Source organism: Belonocnema kinseyi, chromosome 9 (genome assembly GCF_010883055.1).
Source record: "Belonocnema kinseyi isolate 2016_QV_RU_SX_M_011 chromosome 9, B_treatae_v1, whole genome shotgun sequence".
Lineage (NCBI taxonomy): Eukaryota > Metazoa > Arthropoda > Insecta > Hymenoptera > Cynipidae > Belonocnema > Belonocnema kinseyi.
In genome coordinates, this window is record NC_046665.1 from 80760304 (window position 1) to 80780073 (window position 19770).

The window sequence follows — 19770 nt, forward strand, 5'->3', positions numbered from 1 at the left end:
AAAGATATTTAATTTTTAAAGCGACCTCTACCTTTAACAAATTAGTGTTCTGCACTCGCGCAGGATTTTGAACTGATTTTTTTGGATACGATTTTATGAGAGAAAATTGTGTTTTTAGACTTGAATGACAGTTAGACTGTTTAACAATGTTTTCCACAAAGTTTCGAATATTTATACCCTCATCAATTATAGTGAGAACTATGGGTAAGTTTTTCATCCTCCAAATGTTGTATAACATAACCTTACTTTTGTTAATTTATGTTTGAAACATATTTTAGTATTTTTTGGTAAATGGGAACTTAATAATTTATTTGAAGGATTTTTTTGCGATTTTATAAATAATTCGTTTATATTTTTTCGTTTTAAAACAGAGAACACTGGTTTGAAGTTTTATGTATTTTACGCCTTTGTATACAACTAAAAATTATCAATAACAAGACTCATTATTTATCAGTATTTTTAGGATATAAAACTCAAAGTGGCTAAATCCATAAAAGATTTTTATTTAAAAGTGTACGATTTTGAAAATTTTCAAGGCCCTCAAAAATTAAATTGAAAATCATGATTAATTCCTGAATTTTTTACGCTGCGTTAATTTAAAATTCTCTAATCCATAAAGTTTCATTGAAATTATACTGTAAATGTTTTTAATTATCAAAGTTTTAAATTGGAAATTGTTTATTTCTTAGCAATTCATGTAGAAAAGAGAGTCCCTAACGTTAACTACGATTTTGATCGTTCTGGATTTATAATCGGTCAAGTAATAAAAGTTTTTATTTTTTTAGTTATATAATTTTGAATTATTCACATTAGAAGCAAATGATTGAACCCTTTTTCGTTTAAATGTATTTACCTATAAGAAGTTTTAATTTAAAACGGCACAATTGTCAACAATTGTAAGGCTCTCAAAAAATAATTTTACTGCTATATATTCAGAACTAAAAAATATACAAGCTAGAGCGATTTTAATTGAAAATAGTGATTAATTCCTGAAATTTACACCCTGAATTAATTTGAAATGCTCTAATTGATGAATTTTCATTAAAATTTTTCTTTAAACGTTTTCATTTTTTAATTATTGTCAATGATTCAAGCTTTTGATCGGAAATTGTATAATTCTGATAACATTTCATACCTATGGTTTTATGTTTTCTGAATTTGCAGTTGGTCAACTATTAAAAGCCTTTCTTTTTTAAAAGTTTTGTTCAGTTGTTCAATTTTGTATTATTTACATCAGAACTAAATAGTTTTGAAATTTGTTAACGCAGGGTTATTCAAATTTTAACATTTTCTTTTTACAATTAATTGTCTTTAAAAGATTTTAATTTTAAACAATTTGGAGGCCCTCAAAAAACAATTTTACTACTACAGATTCGAAACTAAAAATATTTACGCTTGTGCGATTTAAGTTGAAAATATAATTACTAATTCTAGATTTGTACACGCTGTGTTAATTTAAAATTCTCTTATTTATAAAGTTTCATTTAAATTATTCTTGAAACCTTTTATTTTTCAAGTTGATTTAAATTATTAAAGGTTTTAATTCGAAATTGTTTAATTTTTAACAATTCATGAAAAGTAGAGAGTCTAATCTTTAAATCCTAAACTGCGATTTGGAGTGTTCTGAACTTATACAGTCGGTCAAGTATTAAAAGGCTTTCTTTTTTTAATTATACAGTTTTGAATGATTTATATCAGAACTGAATAATTGCGAATTTTCTTAACATAGCATTATTCCATTTTGAAACTTTTCTATTTTAAAATTGTTTAGCTAAATGGATTTTAATTGAATTTTGTACAATCTTGAAGAACTTAAATTTTACATAACCAAATTTTAAACGTTCAAATTCGAAATGCAATTCTTTTAACATCACAGTTATTTTCAGTCAGCATGCATATCATTTTGATAATTTAAATAATAATTCTTTCAAGTAAATTTACTTATGATATAAATATCATAATTCTAATGGTAAACTCTAATGGTTTTCAATTTTATAGCATTTTAATTTGGTTTTTCCGAAAACTTGAAATTTTTAGCAAAATATAACTATACAATTTCGTTAAAAAATCCTTGAAATTCTAAAGCGTTTAAATTCTCACATGAAAAATATTTAATATTATTTGGAATGGTGGTCGACCATTTCGCCACCTGGTGCCGAAAACTGGAACTAGAAAAAGTAGGTGCAATTTTAAAGGTTTATTTTAATTTTTGCATCAAAGTGTTTTTATGATTGTTCTGGGAAGTATAAAACAATGATTGAATACTAAAAACAAATCTTCATCAAAAATAAATAGTTTTAGATTGAGATTCCATCATATACAGTGAAAAAAACCTATTGTTCAGCTTTAGAGTTCGACTGATTCTCGTGAAAGTTCAACAATTAGGCATAAAGTTAAACTATTTGATAGAAAATTATATACTTTTCATATATTGGTAATAATTTAGAAACGAAAAAATATAAATAAAAAAATTAATCGAATAAAATTTAGACTAAAATTGCGTTCATTTTTGAAAGTATTTAGTTGTAAATTTAGATAATTTATTAAAAGTTCGTCTTTTTAGGTAGAAAACTAATCTTTTTGATTGAAATTTAATTATTTTGTAGGAAATTCATAGGTTCGGCTCAAAAATGAAAAATCTGGTAAAAAATGTATGCATTTTGTTGAAAATTCGTCGTTTTGGGTATAAAATCGATTTTCTTAAATTAAATGCAAGTATTTTTTATTTTAAATTGAATTTTCTTTTTTTTAATAACTATTAAATTCATTGTTGAAAATTAATGTTTTTAAGTTAAAAATTGAACTTCTTGGTTGAAAGTAACTTTTTATCTGAAGATTTAACTATTTTGTTGAATATAAAACTGATTGGTTATAAATTAACTTTTTTTTGTTGAAAATTCATAGTTACGGGTTGAAAATTAAATAGTTTCAAAGAAAATTCGTCTTTTTGGCTAGCAAATTCAACAATTTAGTATAGAATATAACAACTTGGTAGAAAATTCAACTGGTTAAAAAAAAAACTCGTCTTTTTCGCTTGAAAATGCAATAATTTGATACGAAGCTCAAATATTTGGTCAACTATTTGGTACACAATTAAAACTATTTTGTCATAAAAAATAAATAGTTATAAATTGAATGCCCATCTTAAACAGTGAAATTAACAACACATTTTTCTCAAATAGGTTGAAAAAAATCGAAATATTTCACTATTTCATTCAAGTTTTAATGCGTTGTAAGTTTAGATAAAGTTTAATTAATGTAGACAGCGACAAATTTTATCCAGATTATGCAAGAATACGAATAATAGACGATAGGAATTGAAACTAAATTGAATTAAATTCCGCAAAAAAATCTTAAAAGCACTTTTATGCACAATTTAAAATGCATCTTTAAAATCGTACCTATTCTTTCTAATTCGGATTTTTGTCACCAGGTGGAACATCGCAGTTTAAACATTCCCAATACAATTTAACAAAATTTACAAATTAAAATAACAAAAGCAGAAACCACCCAACTTGATCACTTTACTTCTTGGCCCTCAAAAAAGACTTTTATCACTACAAATTTAAAACTAAAAAAACATGCTTTGGAGATTTAAATTAAAAATAATGATTAATTCCTAAAATTTTCACGCTGCGTTAATACATATATTCATTCTAAAAAATTATTTTATCACATTTATATTTTGTATACATTTTTCTGATTTATTATATTTTATTCTAGTCGAAATTAAAAAATCATATTATGTCAACCTTTTGTTCTTATTTTTGTATTATAATTTTAAATTGTTTAGTAGTAAATATTTTGCATGAAAGCATCAAGTTATGTATATATATATATATATATATATATGATCATTTTTTATTTGGAATATTCATTTTTAAATCGAGCAATTTGTTTGTTTGTTTGAATAGCTTAAGAATTAATCTTTCTTTTTTATTTCAGCCACAGTCAAGCGATTTTATCGTGAGGCGACTGTTTTATCAAGCGGAAACAAATTTGAAATTGCACTCGATCACAGAAAATTGAAAACTCCAAAGGGAAAAGTCTTCGAAGTATCTAGTGAACCTTTAGCTTTCGCAATAGCTGTGGAGTGGGAGAGTCAAAAAGAGACAATCAATCGAAGTAACATGCATTTAGTAAGCAACAAAATTCACGTAAATTACATACTTGTTTATTATTTACACCAGCAAAAAAAAACGGTACTAACTTGTATAAATTATTATTCTTAAATCGAAGATCTTAAATTATTATTGCCACTACCCTTGAATAAAATTGTTCTTCAGACATAAATTAGATGAATTTGATTAACCTTATTTTGTCTCAAGAACAGCGATAACTAAAACAATAACATTTATTTTTGTAGACCTCTTTATGCAACACAGTTCTGGATAACCCTCACAATAATACCAAAGAAGATATTGTTTCGAGTATTATCCAATTTCTAGAAACAGACACAATTCTTTTTCAATCCAATGTAAGTAAATATTCCTCTAGTTTCATCACATGCGGTTACAGTAGTATCTAAAATTCTAAAATCTAATTCCGAGGCTACAGGCTAATTTAACTGATACTTATATCAAAACTAAAACATAATTCCAATACTGAATAAAGTATTGTTTCAGGATGAGGAGGAATTGTACAATCTTCAGGTGGAAAAGTGGGATCCTTTGATTCAATGGTTTTGTGATCGGTTCCAATTAGGAATTACTAAAACGCGGAGCATAGAAGCTCCACTAGTAACAACAGAGACAAAAGAGATTATAAGGAAACATTTAATGTCCTACAACTTCGAAGCTATTCACGGTATTGTGCGCTACATATTAATATCACGTACATCCTACATTATTTAAATAATGAAACCATAGTGTCTACTCGCCTGGAAACCCTAAAATTATCAGAACTTTTTTTTTAAGGTAAACATTTTTTTAGCATGCTTAATTTAAAAAAAAGTATATATAAAGTGAAATAACAATGTTCTTAAATGTAAATGTAATTTTATAGTACTGGATTTAAACTGATTTAAATCAAACTTCTTATTATTTTCACCAATCCCAGGACAATATCTTTTATGCAAAATATGAAATGGTACTTTAAATATGCACTGAATTTTAAGTACGAAGAAAAAAATGTTGTTTTAATTATTATTCTCATTAATGGAGTTTATGAAGCAATGGAAGAAATGATTATGTTTCTAGCACTATTATTAATTGGCCTAAAGTATCTTAATGTTTGTAATAAAATACTGCATCTAATAAGCTCAAGTTGAAGGCAAAATGATAATTTAGTGAAAAATATTTAAAAAACGTCAAATTTCGATGTTTTCGAAAAATTGGAATAACTTTGAAAATAATTAATATTTTTTTCAAGTTTTTGGGCTCATTTTAAAGGTAAGTCTCAAAGGTATTTTTTTTAATTTTGTACTAAGATAGTTTTAGTCCTTTTCCCCTAGATTCTATCCTAGGGCCGAACTTCGTACGAAAATGTCCCAAAACTTCAAATAATGATTGTATTTGCCAATTCATTAAAACATTAAAAATATATATATTTTTATAAATATTACTAAAGACCGAATCTATTTCAAATCAGACAGGTTCTTACACCTTAAGTCGTTGAATTTTTCTGGGACGACATATATTTTTTCATAGAAAAAATTAGGCTATACATATTTTTCTGATTTGAGAAACAAAAATTTCTACGAAGGTAAGATTTTTTCTGTAAATTTCTCTAATTTCTTACCTAATTGAGGTATTCTTCACTTCTCTCCAGATTCTAGCAGTTTTTCCAAAATAACATTTTCTAAAAAAAAAAACACTTATATTTTTTGTTAAATTTTTACTCTCCTAAGGAAAAACATCTTGTGAGTTTAATGCGGTCTAAATAATTTTTCTGTTCAGGAGAATCTTTTTTTCATCAAATATAATTTTGGAATTTTTCTCACAAACGACAGATAGGAAAAAATGTTAACAAAAAAGTTTAAACATTTTAAAATTTTCTTTTATTTATTTGATATCTTGCACAATTTACGAGAAAACAAGAAAAAAATCACCACAAAGATGGTTGAGCCCACATGAAATTTATTGGATGTCTTAATTATATACAACTATTTTAATCAAAGAACATAAAAAAGGTGGTTTTTTGCGGGCTAAATCATTTTTGTTGGCAAAAAAATAATCTTTTGTTTATCAAAATTGATTATTTTATTTTTCTCGTAAATATTGCAAGATATAGATTTTTTTGTAGAATTATTTAAAATTTGCAAAATATTTTCTTAAGATTTTTTAATATCGTCAATTCTGAACCTTTTTTAAATTTTACGTTAGATTTCGAAAGAAGGAAATAAATTCTACTAGACTCTGGAAAGAAATTCAAAGCGCCGCAACTGGATAAAAAGTTATAGAAGAAAAAAAATTGGGGGTTAAAAAAACATTCAAATATGCATAACTTCGAAGTCATTTTTTTCTTAAATCAGAATAATACGTATAGCCTAGTTTTCGTTAAGAAACAATATATTTCATCCCCGAGATATTCTACGACTTCAAACGTGGAACTGCCTAATCAGAAATAGATTGGGTCTAAAATTGCTTAAAATATGACAAATAATGATTTTTAAAAAATGTTTGCAAGTATTTACACATTTTTAAAGTTTTGCGACTTTTTGCACCAAGTTTGACCCTGGGGCAGAGTCTAGGGGTAAAATTCTACAAATATCATGGAAACTGAAAAAAAATGTTAATAACTTTCATAGTTATTCAAAATCTTCAAAAAAACTCGAAAATTGACTTTGTAATATATTTTTATAAAATTGACTTTTGCCTTCAACTTTGCCTTATTAGATGCATAATTGTATTTACTTTCGCGATATTATAAGGTAAAAAATTAATAAATTAATTAATTTATATAATTACAATTTTTAATTTAACCAATCACAGTAGGATAATAAATTTGGATTTTTGAAGTATTATCTAATGCTTTGAAGGTATGTAAGGTCGATTGCTTTAAAGAATGCAACATTTTTTAATTCCTCCGTATTAGAAAAAAATATACATGGATATATCTAGATGTGCTTGAAAAAAACCTGGAATATCAGGGAATTTTCCCAGGATTTGAGTAGATAGCCTGTGAATCATTTGAAAACTAATTAAATTCTTGTATTTACAGGTTTCAAATTTGGTGTGGATACCACGAAGTCGGTTATTTTGACACTTGCTGCTTCCGAAAGAGTAATTAAAGTCGAAGATGCTGTGTATCTTTCTCGGCTGGAGGAAGAGTATCAGGTACTTTTTTTTGAGAAACTAGAAGCATAATTGCTTGCTTACTGAGTTGGTCCAAATTTATACTTCTAAAAATTCGACTTTCGATTTTTCGTGATTGATCCCCATCCCCAATTTGTTCCTTTTCTGGAAAAAGAAATTTCATATTTTTTTCAAACCCGTCAACATTATAACCGTATCCTGGGTTTTCGAAATTGGGAAAAGTTTGGTTTTCGAAGAAAATGGAAAAAATTTATTTAATTTCATTAACCTATTAAGGATTTTGAAGGAATTGTTTTCACGCAATTACTATTTTCTGGAAATAATAACGCAGTTAATGAATGATCGGAGTAATATTTTTTGTGAAAGACAGTTTAAAATTATTTAAACAATTTTCATTTGTTTAAACCATTTTTTCCTTTTAAATAATGAAAAGTTACTATTTTCAGGAATTAATTATGCAACTAGTGAATGATGACAGTGATATTTGTTGTAGAAGAAAGTAGGCAATTATTTGAATAATTAATAATCATTCAGTTTCGCCTTTTTAAAGAAATGGTGGAGAAAATTCTGGTTTTTTTCGAATCTCTTCTACTACTTTGCTTATTATTCAGTAGTTTCTTATCTCAGAACTTATACCCTAATTTTATAAACAATACTAATCTTGACTTTCATTAATCGCGTCATGAATTCTAGATAATAATAACTTTTCACGATTTACAAGGTCGACAATTTTTTCCATCAATAAAAATTGTTTAAATAATTTGACAAAAATCCTAACTAAACATAATCTTAAGATTTGTTAATTATGTCATTAATTAGACAGAAGACTAACTTTTCAGGACTTGGTGGAAAGTTATGAAAATAGGAATTTTTTAAACAATTGCTTAAAATGTTAAACAAAACAATGTTTTTCGCATTTATCAATTATATCATTTATTCTGGGAAATCGTAACTTTTCACTATTTACTGGAAAATAATTTTTTAAACAAATAACAATTGTTTAAACTATTAAAAATTAGACTAAAAATGATAAAAAATGTATCACTTGAGATGAAATAAGTGTTGGAAAAAACCGTTCTTGGTATGAGTTTCAAATAAAGCTGCTATTTTACATTTTTGGGGGCATTTTTCGGGCATAATTGAAGGGGGTTGGAGGGGTCAAAATTAAAAGTTATTGAGTGAAATTTATTCCTTTAACATTCCTTGAGGAGTGACTTAACTTTAATTTACAAAAAGTTAGTTACATATATATTTTTTTTCGAAAACCGAGATTTTACCATTAAAAACCCCATGCTGATCTTAAAATCCAGGGTGAATGTCGAACGATTTAAAAGAAAAAAAAATATTGAATGTCTTTTTCCGGAAAACGAAAAAATTGATGGGTATCGGTCCTTAAAAATTTATTTTGTGGACCACCCTGTTGCTGACAAATAAGAATGATTCACTAAATAGTCTAAATCAAAGAACTTTTTGTGAAGTTTGCCTAAAAATAAGTGTCCCTAATTTCAAATTTTGTAGATTTCTCACTGGGGACGTGTGGAATGGTCTCATGAACTAAGTAAATACGATTTACAAGCACGTTTAGCTGCCGCAATCATATTCATCCATTTAAACTCCAATTCGATGACCTCTGAACCAAAACTGGACAGAATTCGAAAAACGGAGATGTAAAATGTAAAGGTATATAAAATCGCTTACCAACTATCCGAGTGCAGTATTATTTAAAATGCAGCCTTAAATATAAAAAACAAAACATTTCTACATTTAACTAATTGATTTCAATAAATTTTTTACGGTTTTTAATCGTTATTTATCGATTTCTGAAGATTTCGAACAATCGGGTCCTTCCCAGTCCCTCATACAGATGCAACTGTAAATAAATTATAAGTTATAAATAAAGAGTCGTGTAATGTTTGAAAAATGATCTTAGCATACCTGTATGTCGGTCCGTGATTTAAACAAACAGCACCATTTTTACATGAATTGTGGGAACACTCGTTTCGATGGCATTCGCTAATTCCTCTTCCGGTTGCGGGATTTGATTGCGTAATTGGGAAGACGGTCTCTTCTGTGCGTAGCTCGATATCATATATACAGCCAGAAAACCCTGTGTGAAGAGGCAAATCGTGCGGAAGAGTCTCGAAATTTTTCGACTTGTGACCTCCTGTTGAACAAATTTGATGCTCCTCATGATTAAAATTATTATCGGGACATGAAAATTTGGACTTATTAATTCAAATTTGATTAACTTGCCAATATAAAGAATTGGTGAAACGTTTAATCGTGCCATGGAACCGACAGTTCGACCAGTTACGTTTCCCATTCCGTCAATCGAAAGCCAAGCCTCTCTTCCTTTTCTTCCTGCCCGAATTGTATGAGCTCTGTGAGATTGAACACTTAATGGTGTATTTGTAAATATTCTACGAACTCCTGGAATCATAACAGAGAGAAATTTTGTTATGCGATTATTTTAAAAACAGCCTTCATTTCAGGTTTAAAATATTTGGTTGTTTTATTGTTTTTGGTTATTTAGGTTGGACAATTAAAGTGTTGGGCGGGCAATGAGGGAGGTTAAATGGACAGTAAAGGAGTAATAAAAGATATATCAGCAATAATAATTGAGTCAGTTTTGTGCAATTATTAATAATTGCTGCAATTATTAATTTTCTCTTTTTAATGACATTATTTTTATTACAATATACATTTATTTTTAAATTTTGTACTATTCGCACTTATAACTTTTAACTGAAAGTTTAATTATTCTATGTTAGGTAGAAAGTTGATCGTTTTTAGTTTAAAATAAACTTTTTTCTTGAAAATTCATATTTTTGGGGTTAAAAATTGTTTTGTTGAAAATTCGTCTTTTTGGATAGAAAATTCATCTCTTTGGTTGAAAATTCAACTATTTTTTTGGAAATTTAATTACTTTGTTAAAAATTTCATTATTTTGTTGAAAATTCATTTATTTTGTTGAAAATAACTATTTCATTGAACCTACTCCTTGTACAGAAAATTATTTCTTTTGGATTAAAAATTGAACTGTATTCTAAGCAAATTCGTTCTTTTGGTTTAAAAAATCGTCACTTTTGATTGAAAGTATAAAAAAGTATATTCATAAACTATGTAAACAAAAGTAATCTTCTTGTTCGAAAATTCAACTGTTTTAGATTTAAAATAAATTTTTTTGTTGAAAATGTAACTATTTTGCTAAAAATTTCACTCTGTTGTTGAAAATTGATTAATTTGTTTAAAAATAACTATTTCAATGAACCTTCTTCTTGTATAGAAAATTCCTTCTTTCGGATTGAATGTTGAACTGTCTTTAAAAAGTTCGTCTTTTGGCTTGAAAATTCAACTATTTTGTTGTAAATTCGTCCCTTTTGATTGAAAGTTCAACTATTTGTTTCTAATACAACCGTTTGTTTGATATATTTTTTTATTTAAGTATTTTTTAAAGTTAATCTTCTTGTTCGGAAGTTCAACTGTTTTATGCTTTAAATAAAAAAGATTTTTTGTTTGAAAATTCAACTATTTTGTTGAAAGTAATTTGTTAAAATTTATTTTTTTAGAAGATTTATAATTTTAGTTCACATTTTTTTTAAATTGTTTCCTCGAACATCCGTATTTTTTTATAGAAAATTCCTTCTTTCGGATTAAAAATTGAACTATTTTCTAAAAAAATTCGTCCTTTTGGCTTGAAACTTCAACTACTTTGCTGAAAATTCGTCTCTTTTGCTTGAAATTTAATCTGTTTGGTGTGAAGTGCAACTGTGTGGTTGTAAAATATTTGTATTTGTTTGATAAAAATGCATCTTCCTTAGCATTAAATTACGTTTTTTGTAAAATAAATCTTTTGTGTTTTAAAAGTTAAATTGTTTTTTTTTAAATTGACTTTTTAGCTTGAAATCTTAACTCTCCTTGAAAATTCGACTATTTTGTTAAAATCGACTTAAAATCTTAAGCGTTTGATATCGAGTTCAATATGACATCCATACATTAATTTTATTCAAAATAATTTATTCTTCTATTTTCCTAAAAAACCACCGAATTTCTCCAGTTTTGAGAGCATTTTGGGCCGTGAAGTCTGTTAAAATAATATGTTTGTATGTTTTGTGTTTTATATGGGGTATTTATCTAATAAAGTAAAAGAAAAAATGTTGTCGCGTAGTCTTTGAACGGCTCCAAAGCTGTCTAACATACCAGAACCTAAATCCCATGTTAGCATTATGTATCCTCGGACATAAGTTATCGAAAAATGATCGCTCAAGTCTCTTCTTGATCCGCTTTGTCCTAAATAAGCGATTAGTGAAATTTGTTCCACCGTGTGAGGTGCGATTCGCATTTTTAATTCCATGCCATCCTTTATAGAAGGAGAAATCCCATAAGCCATGTAGGAAGATAACCCAGGGATGAATACTGTAAAGGATGGTTGCAAAATCGCGATATCTGTAAATCACAAATTATAACATTATATTCATTAGATTTTATTTGCGTTTCTTAAAACAAAATAGTTACCTGCTTCACAAAACAGGCCATGCATTCCAAGGGGACAAATACAAATGAAACTTGTCCCTGGATATGTTATGCAGGTTGCTCCCAAATGACAAGGATTATCGTCACAGGCAGATCTTTCACAAAGATTTCCTGAATATCTATGTAAAAAATTACATTTTAAAATCAGATCATGTTTGACAAAGATAGTATATTTTTAAAGGAATTTATAGTTTACCCGAGAGGACATTTGCACTGAACTTTTCCGTCTATTTCCGCACAGGCGCCTGAATTTCTACAAGGGTTTGTTAAACATAAAAATGAACTGCATTCATCTATTTGAAACACTTCCAGGGAATCAGATACGAAATTTCTGTGAACGTCGTTTATCTAAAAAAATAGCTTCGTTATTAGATCATATTTCCAGCAAATTGGTCTATGTAAACTCTAAATTTAAATGATAATTTCTTGAATTTGAGACCTTTCGACTTTTAAAGTATTCGAAAATTAGAGATATCTTCCGATTTTCTAAAATTGAAGTTTAGGATTTAAAGGCAAACTTTGAAGATCTTTTTTTTAAATTAAAGGAAATAAATTTGAAATATAATATATCACCTTTAGTAAACTCATGCAGCCCACAAATCCTAATGCAATTTGCGGAAAATGATGAGAAAATGCAAGAGGTATTCCACCTAAGTGAAGTCTTGAATTTTGAGGCATAGTTGCGTGCGATGGTAAAACTTGTTCTCCACTCATTGCTATTGTGTCATTTATTAGCAATCTGGCTGAACATTTATCTGCCTTGTGTTCTATTATGTACTGAAATCTAATTAAAAATATATCTAATTACGTTCTTCGAACGAAAAACTCCTTCGGAGACGTTCGAAGGCTATTCCACGCTAACGGGGGGGGGGGGGGGGGGGGGGGGTCGGAGTTCTATTTGTGACATATTCCCCTCTTTATTAATTTTTTTATTCTTCTTTCTTCCCTGTTTATAAGAAACTTAACCTTTTCTCTTTTTTTTTTAAAATGCAAACTGAATTGATAGATCCCAATGAGAAAATCCGATTATTATTCATGGAAACTTAATTATTTTTAATTGATAATTTCACGATTATTTTTTTTGTTCAGAATAATAAATCTGTTCTCGTTAAAATTCTATTATTTAGTTGAAGATTGAACCATTTAGTTGAAAATTCGATTTTTTTCTAATCAACTTTTGTAAGTGACAATTTAACTATTATATTTTTTTCAAAAGTTGATAGTTTTAGTTGAAAATTCGTACTTCTAGTTTGAAAATTCATCTTTTTGGTTGAATTCGACTGTTTTCTTTGTAATTAAAAATTAAAATCTCTTCTTAGTTGAAATATCAACTATATTTTTCGTTCAGAATTATTTTTTAAAATTCAAAATCCAAATATTTTGTTCAAAATTTAACTGTTTTGTTGAGCATTCGACTTTTTGGATAGAAAATTCGTCTTGTTTAATTTAAGTTTCAACTATTGTATTTGGTTGAAAATGAAACTGTGGTGGTTTTAAGTTTAATCCTTTTTTTGTATTTAAAACTCACCATTTTTGCGTGAAAGTTCAACTATTTGGTTTTAAATGTAACTGTTTAGTATTAGTTGATAATAAGTTTTTTTTTGAAATTCAACTATTTGGTTAAACATTATACTGTGTGATTGCAGTTTCAACTATTTTGTTAAAAATTTAATTATTTTGTGGAAAATACAACTATTATGTTAAAAAGTCATCTTTTTTCGAAAATTTAAATGCTTTTTTTGTAAATTTGTCTTATTCGATTGAAAATTCATCTTTTTTGGTCGAAAAGTTCTCGGTTAAAAATTGAACTATTTTTGTTAATGTGTCTTTTGTTTGAAAGTTCAACTATATCGCTGGAAATGCAACGATTTTGCCTACAATTATTATTATTATTTTTTGAAAATTAAACTATTTTATTAAAGTAATCTTTTTCCAAAATTTTACTGCTTTGTTGAAATTTCATCTTTTTCAAATGAAAATTCATTTATTTTGGCGGAAAAATTCTTGGATAAAAATTCAACATTTTGGTTCAAAATTCGTCTCTTTTTTTTAGAGTTCAACTATTTGCTTGTAAATGCAACTGTTTCGTTGATAATCAGTTTTTTAAATTCAACTTTTTGGTTGAAAATTATACTGTTTAGTTACAATTTCAACTATTTTGTCAAACATTTAATCATTTTGTATAAAATACAACTGTTTTGTTAAAAAGTCATTTTTTTTCGAAAATTCAAATGATTTTTTGAAAATTTGTTTTATTCGATTGAAAACTTATATTTTTTGATAGAAAAGTTCCTAGTTAAAAATTAAACTATTTAAAAAAAAAGTATTTTGGTGGAAAAATCAATAATAATATTTTTATTAACTATGAAAAGAACATCTTGTTTCTATTATTAGATTGATAACTCAACTCTTTCGTTAAAAATTGATCTTTTTTGGTAAAAAAATTAATTTTGTTCTGGTTAAAAAACCAACTATTTTGTTAAAAATGCAATATAAGTATTTATACTTGAAATCTTAAATATTTTATATTGAATTCAATATGGCTTGAAAATATTTGGGGCAGCGAAGTCTGTTAAATTATTATATTGGTATGTTTTGTGTTTTATTTTAGGCATTTGCCACATGAAACGGGAGAAAAAATGTTGACCTAAAGAGGGTGGGGGGAGGTGTTGGTTTTTGTGACGTCACTCTGGGGGTTCAAGCTTTGAGTGATGTTCTGTGGCGAATAAGGGAATAGGTGGAAAAAGTTAAAAATAACGTGACGCAATTCGTGAACGGTCCCTTGTCAGAATGTCAAAAATGTCTGAAAAGTAGGATTCTCACCTCATTTCAATGTCCACATCAAAACCATTATTAATTGGTGAATCGATTTCTCCAAAAAGCATGGTTTGAAGACCACAGGAAAACTGGAATTTCAGTTGTCCCATTTCTATATACAACAAAACATATCTCTCGTCGTCAAAAAAAGCGTGAACTAGAATTCCACTTTTGGTTTTTGTTTTAAGTCTAAGAGAAATTTGTAAAGTTCCATTTTCTCCAATCAGAATCTCTTGTCTTATGTAAGATTTTCCATTAAATGCAGCATTCGTTATACTTGGTGTTGTTTTACAGTTGTTTCGATAACTACAATCGCACTGTAAATAATTTTTTATTCCTAATTTATCAGCCAAACTCATGAAATGCATTATTGATAAAAAAAGGCTGAATTTTGTAATACCTCTGTAAAGTTTCGTAAACAAAGAGTTGTATTGGCACATTGTTGAAAATTACAATTGTAAATAAGATCTCTATCAGTTGCTCGTATACTTGTACTTTCAAAATCGAATTGAGTTGAAAAGCTTGTTTTATACAATGATTCCTCCGTCGTAACTCGGCTTATCGGCGTTGAAGAAAAATCACCAGTTAAACTAATTGTCGTATCAGTGAAGGGAGTATCAGATACTGGTTTTAAAATCATCGTTCTAGAAGACGTCTCTGGAGAGGAAATTGGAATCCTGGTACTAATTCTATCTTCGAAATTTTCAGTAATTTCCTCTGTAATATCAGCTGATGTTTCTGTTAATTTCCATTGATCAGTGATAAAACTGGAAGTATTAGATGAAGCTGTGGCTTCAAAACTGGGACTTGTAGGTACTGGTTTAGGCGAAAAGCTGATTTCAGTTGATGCATTCGGAATCTCATAGGGCAATGTGGTTTCTTCAATAAAAATTGTGCTGCTTCCATTGAACATCTGAGCTTCGTAAGTTTCCGTCGTATAAGTTTGAGTTGAAAAATTTCCAAAAACGGTTGTTAGTTCAGGAAAAACTTGTTCGGTTTGATTTTCACTGAGACTTAAGGTTGTTGGATATGTGCTATTGAGAGCGGATGCCTGTAAATAATTTGTATCTTATTCCTTGAGTTAAAAATGTATTTGAACTCTCTCAGGGTGGCCTCTGGACTGAAAAATTACAGGCAATTTTTAGAGACCTGAAAAATTCGGGAAATGCCAGAATTGATTTTCTCTACATTCGGAAAATTTACAATTTATAATTTTGATTGCTTACTTTAAGTCTGCCAGTGAGTCACTTTTTTTAACTTTTGGTCGCTTTTTATAAGTAATTTTAAGTTTCCTTTTTAAAATATGTCTTTTATTAAAAACATTTCAATGTAAATGTACAAAATTGTTTGATTTCAAATTTAAATTCTCCCAAAATTATATAATTTAAACATCAATTCCTATTTAAACTAATACATTTTTTATTCATAACATTCAAAACTTAATAATAATTTTATTTGAAATGCAACAATTGTCATTCGAAGTCTTCTAGAATAAAAAAATTGATTTTAAATTAAAATCATTCTGAAAATTTGCATGGATTAATTATTTCTTTAAAAAACGTTTTCTTTGACAAAAGTTGTTTTAAAGATTTCAGCAAGAGAAAAATTTAATTTCAAGATTGGAAACAGTCGAGATGTAGATAATATTTTTCTCAACAAGTAAGCTATTAATCATTAAAATTCAATCATTCTTCAAAAATTGGTCAGAAGTGATAGTATGCTAAAATTATATGCGCACACATTAAAACTAAAAAACTTAATTTTTATTATTTCAGAATGATGAAATTCGAATATGAATTTAAACATTGTTGTAAAATTTCCAATTAAAATATTTCTTAGTTAAATAGTTTTTAATTGAAGACGCTGAAAATTTAATAATTTCAGTTTCATATTTTAGAGCTTAAAAAGTTTCGAAAGTGTGTAGCGTATGAAATTGAAAATTTTGAATTAAATTTTTCCAAATAATAAATTGCTATTTAAAATTCGATAAACAATGAAAAATAGAAAGCGTTAAAATTAGAAGAATTTCGAAGTTTGAAAATTGTATATTTTAAGAATTGATGTTTTTTCATACTTCAAAGATTATAAATTCACTGCATAAAAATTTACTAGACTACGATTGAAAATTCGAGAATTAGACAATTCCAAATTAAAATTGTTGCGATTTTTAATTGAATCTTTGAAACATGTTTGATATAAAATTGAAATTGTTCAAAATTTTACAATTTTGAGTAGAGAGTCGACTTGGGTTTTGACACGAAATTGACAAAGAAACTTTTTAAAACTAGTTTTTACAAACCAAAAAATATGTATTTTAGATAGTGCAAACATTTAAAAAAATCATAACATATCCTTTTTTAATTTTCATTCAATTTAATTTGTAATAAACTTGATAAAAGAATGTCCAATTTGAATTATTTTTCGGTTTAATAACTCCGAAATATTTTTTTAAAAATTTGGATGACATTTGGAGTGTTTTTAATGTTTAATTCTTCAAATTTATAAAATATTGAACGTTTTAGTTGAAAATAGCTTAATTTTAAATATTTCGTTTAAAAGACTTAAAATTTATAATTATTCTGCATTAGTATCGTTAATTTGTAAATTATTTGTTGAATACTTTAAATCATAAATTGTTTAGCTTTGAATGTTTGATTTTGAACATTTAAAAAATCGGGAAATTCGTTTTAAAACCGGGAAATGACCGGGAATTTTTTTTTTTTAACTTTGAGTGGCCACCCTGGAACTTTTTTCGAACTCACATTTGTAGGTGATGCAACTGTTGACCTAGAATTTAAACTATCAGCTGTATAATTTAAAATACCAGTTTCTGTAGTTAAATTCTCAACTATAGTAATTAAACTACTAAGAGTACTGGAATTTATTCTACTTTCAATAGTAGTCAAGTTTGTGCTAGGATATATTGTACCCTCCAGAGGAATTTCTCTAGATTCACTATAATCTGTTGTAAATGTCGAACTAGTTGAAGATTGGATATTATTATTTTCTGTAGAAGTTGAACTTTCGACTGAAGTTTGGAGTGATTCAGTCGAAACTTCACTATTGAGACTTGGTGAACTGAAGCCAATATACTCGTTGCACATTTCTCCATCAAACTCTGTTGGACATGAACAGGTGAAATTATTTATTCCATCGACGCAGGTTCCTCCGTTTTCGCATTTTGCAAATTTTGATTCGCAGTCATCATATTTCAATTCACAAAATATTCCATGATAATCAGGCACACAATAACAAACTGGTTGGTTGTATTCTAAGAGACAAATCGCATCGTTTTGGCAAGGATTGTGCTCGCAGGGAACTATCACTCTGTCGCAATCTTTTCCTGTAAAACCTAAACATTTTTTAAATAAATTTTTTAACTTTTTGAAAGACTTATAATTTTAGAAGCAAAATCTCTGTTTACCAAATAAACAAGCACAGGTGTAAGTGGCAGGAAGATTGATGCAAAGTCCACCATTCTGACAAGGGGATGCAAGACATTCATCAATATCTTCTTCACAGAATTGTCCAGTCCATCCTAGAAAAACAAAATTAATGATTAGACATTTTCGAAAATTGTACTTTATATCTGATCTGACAAACCTTCCATGCACCGGCAAGAAAATGATAATCCAGGACCCTCTATGCATTCGCCAGCATTTTTGCAAATTGTGTCATTGCAGACAGAGACATCAATTTCGCAATATTCGCCTACAATTTTTGTGGTCTTTTAATTTTGTGAAATCTAGATTGCTAGTTTTTATCAAATTCGATTATTAATAAAAAAAGAACCTGAATATCCTTCAGGACATTGGCACGTGAATCCATTGTAGTCAACACAAGTGCCATTGTTGAGACATGGCTGGTTTAAACACTCGCTGTATTTTTGTTCACAGTTCACACCTTTGAGATTTAAATTGTTTATTGATCATTTTTATAGTTTTATTGAAAAGGCTTTTATTTCTTGTGTGAAAAATTACATAATTAGTTTTTTTACCAACAAAGCCTTCGGTGCAAGAACAATTGTAGGCTGCAAGAGCATCATTACATGTTCCACCATTCAAGCAAGGATTGGACCAACAGTCATCCCAATTAATTTCACAATGCAATCCAGTGTATCCATCGATACAGTAGCATGAGTAGGAACTATTTTGAAAATGATTTTATTCTATTTCTGTTTATATTATTTCAAAAAAAAGGTAAATTCCTGATCAGAATAACAACTGGAGTTCAAAAAATAAAATGTGTTAATCAGGAATTTAGTTTATTTAAAGTAATAATTATGTACCTATTGCCATCGTCTAAACAGATCCCATATATACAAGGATTGCTGCTACAATGAAAACTGGATGAAACTGAGATCATAAGAGTGGAAAGTATTAGAATTAAAATTTTGCTTCTTGGTTGAAGAACGCATTTTGGAAATCTGAGGAAAAAGATATTATGAGAAAGAAATATATCGCCATCATTTGATGTTTATGAATTTATACATTTTTTTAGTAAATAGTAGATTAATACAGTGATTTTAAATAATTAATTCGAACCTTTTTTTTGTTTAAAGAAAAATTATATGGAATATATTTTTCAGCGAAATTGCTAACAATTATTTTCAAGTTAATAACACAAGTATGTAGGAAACCAGCTTATCCTTTATGATAATAGCTTCCTGGTATCAATGACCCCATGTTCATCTACTTATACAATATATAACACATTGTGTAATCTGTACAAACTATGACGTCACAATGTTTTCCTAAGTAGTTCTACCGGCAAACTTTTGAGTTTAAATTTCTTTAGAATAATGATATGATAGAGACAAAATTGAGATATAATTAATTTTTTGCGTTACAATATTAATTGACCGAATGAAATTACCTGAACATAGTTCGTCCACGGGTAAAAAATGATATGTAGCTAGTATATTTTACACACAAGTCTGATAACAGTAGTCATAGCAACGCGTAAATAACACAAGGGCCTGTATAGAATTTACGCGTGCGTCAGGAATAAGAATTCACTTGATTGATTTATAAAATATATAATTCGCTCAGAAAATTATTTTATTACGAAAATCATTTCTTGTTTAAGATGAACAATGCAGGTGCTACTTGATAGAAATTTATTTAAACGTTTGTATTTTTTCCATGTAGAAATAAAGCTACAC

At 27.8% G+C, this 19770-nt stretch overlaps 2 protein-coding genes across 2 annotated transcripts; one reads left to right on the forward strand and one right to left on the reverse strand.

Annotated features, from left to right (window-relative positions):
* The first annotated feature begins 5 nt into the window (after positions 1 to 5).
* Positions 6 to 9171, forward strand: LOC117179789 (ATP synthase mitochondrial F1 complex assembly factor 2). Its single transcript, XM_033371898.1, has 6 exons — positions 6 to 204; positions 3946 to 4139; positions 4367 to 4477; positions 4626 to 4806; positions 7162 to 7277; positions 8775 to 9171. The coding sequence occupies exons 1-6, from the start codon at positions 147 to 149 to the stop codon at positions 8925 to 8927; spliced, it is 813 nt and encodes a 270-aa protein (XP_033227789.1). The 5' UTR covers positions 6 to 146; the 3' UTR covers positions 8928 to 9171.
* LOC117180608 (protein eyes shut) lies at positions 8925 to 19489 on the reverse strand. The gene is made up of 16 exons (XM_033373100.1): positions 19482 to 19489; positions 18895 to 19032; positions 18604 to 18752; positions 18399 to 18509; positions 18210 to 18317; positions 18031 to 18144; positions 17369 to 17958; positions 15007 to 15657; positions 14613 to 14923; positions 12363 to 12573; positions 11986 to 12137; positions 11772 to 11908; positions 11457 to 11702; positions 9510 to 9686; positions 9192 to 9420; positions 8925 to 9126 (listed from the first exon to the last, which is right to left on the reverse strand). The coding sequence occupies exons 1-16, from the start codon at positions 19487 to 19489 to the stop codon at positions 9063 to 9065; spliced, it is 3396 nt and encodes a 1131-aa protein (XP_033228991.1). The 3' UTR covers positions 8925 to 9062.
* Positions 19490 to 19770: the final 281 nt, after the last annotated feature.

Coding starts and splice junctions, on each gene's coding strand:
- LOC117179789 (XM_033371898.1), top strand. CDS start 147: ATGTTTTCCACAAAGTTTCGAATATTTATACCCTCATCAATTATAGTG. Junction 4,478..4,625: donor CAATTCTTTTTCAATCCAAT/GTAAGTAAATAT, acceptor GTATTGTTTCAG/GATGAGGAGGAATTGTACAA. Junction 7,278..8,774: donor GGCTGGAGGAAGAGTATCAG/GTACTTTTTTTT, acceptor CAAATTTTGTAG/ATTTCTCACTGGGGACGTGT.
- LOC117180608 (XM_033373100.1), bottom strand. Junction 18,753..18,894: donor TGTTTAGACGATGGCAATAG/GTACATAATTAT, acceptor TTTTCAAAATAG/TTCCTACTCATGCTACTGTA. Junction 9,421..9,509: donor TTCACCAATTCTTTATATTG/GCAAGTTAATCA, acceptor TTTGTTCAACAG/GAGGTCACAAGTCGAAAAAT.